Source organism: Myotis lucifugus, unplaced genomic scaffold, assembly GCF_000147115.1.
Source record: "Myotis lucifugus unplaced genomic scaffold, Myoluc2.0 scaffold_10214, whole genome shotgun sequence".
Classification (NCBI taxonomy): Eukaryota; Metazoa; Chordata; class Mammalia; order Chiroptera; family Vespertilionidae; genus Myotis; species Myotis lucifugus.
In genome coordinates, this window is record NW_005881262.1 from 1 (window position 1) to 5891 (window position 5891).

The 5891-nt window shown below is 40.7% G+C and overlaps 1 protein-coding gene across 1 annotated transcript; it reads right to left on the reverse strand.

Moving 5' to 3' along the window:
• Positions 1-5054: 5054 nt before the first annotated feature.
• Positions 5055-5852, reverse strand: LOC102433362 (complement receptor type 2-like). Its single transcript, XM_006109468.3, has 3 exons — positions 5702-5852; positions 5532-5622; positions 5055-5238 (listed from the first exon to the last, which is right to left on the reverse strand). The coding sequence occupies exons 1-3, from the start codon at positions 5823-5825 to the stop codon at positions 5154-5156; spliced, it is 300 nt and encodes a 99-aa protein (XP_006109530.2). The 5' UTR covers positions 5826-5852; the 3' UTR covers positions 5055-5153.
• Positions 5853-5891: the final 39 nt, after the last annotated feature.

Consider the following 5891-nt stretch of genomic DNA (forward strand, 5'->3'; position numbering starts at 1 on the left):
AGACGATGGTAGCTGAAGCAATTTCCCCATTTATTATTATGTAAATCCTTGCTAAAGGGCAAGCCTGCCTGTTACTGGAAATTGCCTGCCTAAGGGCTATGGGTGTATCCCTAACCAATAAAAGTTTGGCGAGGCCTGAGCACCAGTGGAAGTCCTTCCCCTTGAGTTGGACTTGCCCCCCTGGCCCCCCAATATTTCCAAATTATCTCTTGTCTTGTATCTTTCATTTGTGTGTGGCCCCTCTTCCAATTCCTGTACCCTGAACCACGCGGGACGTGGGGGGAACAAACAAACAAACAAACAAACAAACATACAACTCTACACATCTGGCGCCTCAATGGGACATCTGGAAGAGAAGACTTTGCCTAGAGTGAAAAAACTGAAGATTCACCATAAAGATGAAGAATTCACCGTATAGGTGGGGAAGATATTTCACCGCACACAAAGCCCACGATCAGCTGCAGAATTCTCAGTCTGTAAGTAGGGTGGGAATGTTTCCTTAGCCAGGCTAATGGGGCAGAATTCAGCTTAAAAAGTAAGAAACTTTATTATAGACTTTTGATTTGCATGTTTAAGGAGTTAAAGTTTCAGAAAGTAATCTCTTACAGTTTTTGCATGTTATTATAGAACATAACCCTTGTTTTCCTGAAGAAGGTACATTAAATTTTGAATGTTTGGCAAAGAGTTAGTCAGAACTTGAAAAAAGCTCAGCAGCAGGGAAAAAACTTGCCTCCAAACTGTTTTCCCTTGTGGAACACGGTATTTCATTTGCTAGAGCCTTTAGGAGAGGCCAAGGAGGATAAACCTCCTCCCCTTGCACCCTCTGCTCCTAAAGAGGAGCAGAAAGAAAAGACAAAATGGGAGGAATGGCCTGCATGGCCCCCTCCACCTCCATGTCCTAATCCTGAAATGTTTAATTCACCATTAATAGAATCACCTGTGCAAAGAGCCATCCGAGAAGGACTGAAGGACATGGTGGTGGAAGAAAGGCTTGCTTTTCCTATCATAGAAATGCCAGGAGCAAGCCCTTTGCAAACCACGGGCTGAATGCTCAAATAACTTATGAAAAGTAAGCAGGAGGTGGGGGAAGGGAGACACGAGGTGATCCTGTCCCCTTCCCGAGTGAGCTAGTAAAAGTCTCCTCGCCATGAAAAGTTTTACAACATTTAAAAATGCGCCTGGGATTTCTGTGCACGTGTAAAGGGAGAAACTAGCTTAGCTCTTTGACATTTAAATGGACCAGGTTAGACCAAACTTCTTTCGCCAGTGGAAAACAGTTTTCCCTCGGCTGCGATCTCGTGGCCAATTTTGAAATTTCCCGCCGGCAAGCAACTGGCAGGAAACAATGTAGCTACAGGTTTGCTTCTTGACTCCCCCCTGCATCCCCCCCCACCAAAAAAAAAAATTATGGTCGTTTTAAAGTCAAGGGGGTAGGCCAAGCCTATTTTGCCAGACTCAAGCATGGTTTTCCAGAGCCGCTGGGAACTTGGGACCTTTGGGACCTTGGAGTTTACTGAATCAAACGATAAAAACTTATATCTAGGTATGTTTGAAATGACAAAATACTGAAATAGTAATCTAAATTTGCCTCATGAAAAATCTAGAGGGCAAAATTAAATCTATTAATTGGTTATGTCTTGTATTTTTGAAATTTATTCTTGAAAAATTTTTAATGTTATTAATCTAAAGAAATGCTAAATATTTGACTTGCCAGCTAAAAGTTTAAGGTTAGGATTGAATTGGGAGAAACTGTGTAGTTGTGGTAGCTAAATGCCTAAAGTGTAGAAATTTATTTTTAGAAAAACAATTTTTGTTTTCTCAGAAATAATTAGGAATTCAAAATATGTTGATTATTGTTCTAATTTAAAAAAGAGGATTAATTCTGTGATCTCAACTGAAATTTTTTATACAAAAACAAGTTTAATTAATTGCAAAGAACAGTGTAGACAGCCGCCATTTTGGGCTGCATGATTTGGCAGCCGCCATGTTGGCCGCATGGCTTGCCACTCCCCTGGGGGCTGCCATCTTGAAACAGCAAAGGCCAACCCCTCCCTTTGAATTAGCCAATCGGGAAAGATCGTGCACCTGAGCTCCAATCAAGAGCAAGGAATAGCCCTGACTGGTTTGGCTTAATGGATAGAGCATCAGCCTGCAGACTCAAGGGTCCCAGGTTCGATTCCGGTCAAGGGCATGTACCTTGGTTGCAGGCACATCCCCAGTAGGGGGTGTGCAGGAGGCAGCTGATTGATGTTTCTCTCTCATCGATGTTTCTAACTCTGTATCCCTCTCCCTTCCTCTCTGTAAAAAAATCAATAAAATATATTTTTTTAAAAAAAGAGCAAGGAATAGGTCACCTGGGTTGCTAAGGCATCTGCCTCAGAAAGGAACTTGCGAAGATTCAGAGCCAAGTTCAAACAGGAAACTCTCAGGAGGGTAGCATGTGTCGAGTCAGGGACACTGGGCAAGTCAAGAGTCATGATTCCCTGTGGGGGCATCTGCCAGTGATGCTTGAGGTATTTGCGTTTCACAGATTAGGAGTTTATGAATTATTTTCAATGCTCAATACACTGTTTGCAATAAGCCATGTGCCTCATTTTAAAATCTTACATGTTATTTATTCTTTATATGCTGAAACTATAATTGAATCCAAGTAAAGTCTAGGAAAATTACTGAAACCTCCCATAATCCCTCTGTATATGCAAATAAGCCAAAGGGGGATACTCTTTAAAAATATAATTGCTAATATTTACAGGGTAAACTAAGATTGTTGTTAAAATACTAAATCTGACAATAATTACAGTCACCATAAATGAAAAATCACTTGAAATATATGGCTTTATGGCAGTATTTGTTAAAATCTCAAAAAGCAACCATGTTTCTTACATTTGTTGCTTGTGTGAGAAAGAAAAGTGTCTGGAAGGAAATAAAAAGAGGTTTCCTTTAGATGTCTAACTATAAATAAAATCAATATATTGGGCCTCGTAAGCTAAGTAAGTAATTTGTGTTTTGCCTCCCTAAACAAAGTTTATGTAAAGTTACCCAAAGACTAATACCAGAAATTTAATTAATGTCATTTACTGTCCATTACTTAGGACAAGTAAAGTTAAAAAATAAATCTTATTTCAGATTGATTTAAATTGGCTAATTAAAATAAATGCATATTCATAAAAACTTTGTTGTTCCTGGGCAGGAAACTGTTCCTGAAGCATTAACTAATTTTTTACTAATGGTTATATCATAGTAAACTTACTTAACATGCAATGAATCCAAACCAGTCATATTTCTGTACATAAAATTAAAATTAAAAAGTTATCAAGACTGCATTGCAAAATTTCCAAAAGCCTCTTAACATTATTTAAATCAAAAAAGAGGGGGAATAGTGGAATAATCCCCTGTGAGTAAATTACATCAAGAAAATTTTACTTTAAAAATTATTTTTCACTTGTAATGTTGAAGACAAGACACCCATGAAAACACACATGGTGTCAAAATAAGCCAAAGGAAAATCATTTGGGCAAATATTGAAAGGATCCCAAGTCTAGTTTATAGAAAGATTCCTTTATTAACCTTTGGTAGAGAATATGTTTGTATATTTCCAGAAAACTCCTCCAAGCCCGTGTGGATTCCTGTAATAACGGATCCCAGAGAGGAACTGACCAGATTGCTCCAGCCACAAAGACAAGAGGAGAGACAGTTCAGAGATGAAGATGGTGAAGACGCCTTACCATGCTAGCAGTCAGCAGCTGTGCGTCGCTGCAGGTTGCCCAGGACCAAGCCAGAGAGGGTCAGACCTGCATTGCCACTGTTTGTCTACCATCCAGAACTAGCATATCATTACCGGAATGTACACATAACTGTTGGACATTGAAATTGGGACTCAAAGAACTGTTGGCCCAGAAAGAAACTTACTACAGACTGATTCCTTGGATATCTGGCAGCAATTTAAAAAGGATATGACATTTGCCTCTCAGCATAACCACTACTGCTTGTCTCATTTTTGTTCTCATGTTTATTTCTAGTCTGCAGATGCAGAATGAAGAGTCTTGAAAGGACTCAAACCCTTTTAGGTGGCATTCACTTTTCAAGATTTTTTAAGGAAAAGAGAAGGGGGAGATGTGGGAAGCTGCCTATTGTCTTCACTAGCAGAGAGGTGTGGACAAGGAACTGGAAATCTGGTGACCCTTGAAGCCCTGGCAAAGGTCAGAGCTGTGCACCCACTGTTAGTCCAGACAATGGTAGCTGGGTAGCTGAAGCAACTTCCCCATTTATTATTATGTAAATCCTTGCTAAAGGGCAAGTCTGCCTCTTACTGAAAATTGCCTGCCTAAAGGTTATGGGTGTATCCCAAACCAATAAAAGGTTGGCGAGGCCTGAGCACCAGTGGAAGTCCTTCCCCTTGAGTTGGATTTACTCGCCTGGCCTCCCAATATTTTCAAATTATCTCTTGTCTCTTTCATTTGTGTGTGGCCCCTCTTCCAGATCCTGAACCCTGAACCATGCGGGATGTGGCGGGGAACAAACAAACAAATATATAAATCTACACAGGCCAGGCTGAGGGACCCCCCGAGTGCACAAATTTTTGTGCACTGGGCCTCTAGTAGTTGAATAAAAGTCATGGAAACATAGAATTGAGCTTCTTTTGCATGCCATTTTAGTGCTGAGGTGATACAGTAGTTTAGCCATGAATATTTGTTGTTGATTGAGTATATACTTTGGTAGGCAATAACTTTGCAGTCTGAAGTCTTATGCTGATTTTACAGATGAGGGGATAGAGTCACAGAGAAATTGCATAAATCACCCAATTTCATATGAAGCAGGAGATACAGAATAAGATATCAGATCCCACATCAATATCCTTTTTTCCCCCACTAAACTACAGTGTACGCAAAATTAAACATGGTGGCTGATCTACTCACTGCTTTTATCATCTTATACACTTAAATCACAAAGGAGAACCATTAACTGCAAACATTTAAATTAAGCGATTGCTATGCTTTGATGTAGATAGAGGGGACAGTAGAAAGACAGAAAAACTGTTGACAAATTTAATGGAACAGAGGCTAATATTCTTATTCCCACAGCATAGCCCAAAACAGAAATCTCCCAGGGCATGCAGAGGTGTCACATGATCTCAGGTTCTCTGTTATTTTTTGCTACTCACCTTTACAAAGACGAATCTCCATATACCAAGGAATGGTGCCTTGACACAGCTGATAAACACTCTCACCTAACCTGGACCTAGAGATAGAGTCGCGTCATTTTGCCGTCTAGTGACCATTAAACTAAGCAAGCGCTATTGGCTCAAAAGCAGACTCACCACGTTCAGGACAAGAAGCAATAGGAACAGAATGCAGCCAGCATCCGCTCCATCACCCATTGCACAGGAGTAGTTCCCATACATGGAAAACTAGCAAGATTAGCACTTCCATGGACACGGGCCAGGGAAGGGCTTTGAGGTAAACGCTTACACAGAGCCTGCAGTATGCGCTGATAAGCCAGACGCAGTTCAGGCTGAGCCAGCACTCACTCACCCTTCATCGCAAGAAGAGTTAACATCTGGTCTAATCAATTGATTCTGAGGTTTTTTGTAGAGATACTTTCCTATAGGTTCACACTCTGCCACTTAAAAAAAGAGGCAAGGATGAGAAATCAACTCAAGCGATCTCAAAACTACAAAACATCTGCATGCAAGTCCTGATACCTTTGCATTTGGGGACAGTGGGTGTCCACACCCCGTCAGAGGTACAATTTATGGATTCTTCGCCCACCAGCACATAGCCAGGGTCACAGCTGTATTTTATGGATGTTCCAGGCTCAAAGCGCATCCTATGTCGATATTCCTTTTGCCCATTGAGGATTTTAGGAGGGGCTTGGCACTCTACAAGAAAGAA

Bases quoted from the DNA above. Each gene is read 5' to 3' on its own strand.
- LOC102433362 (XM_006109468.3), bottom strand. From the start codon at position 5,825: ATGCGCTTTGAGCCTGGAACATCCATAAAATACAGCTGTGACCCTGGC. The intron at 5,623-5,701 runs GTATCAGGACTT...TCTTTTTTTAAG, and splicing joins CACTGTCCCCAAATGCAAAG to TGGCAGAGTGTGAACCTATA. The intron at 5,239-5,531 runs GTGAGTGAGTGC...CTCTATCTCTAG, and splicing joins AACTCTTCTTGCGATGAAGG to GTCCAGGTTAGGTGAGAGTG.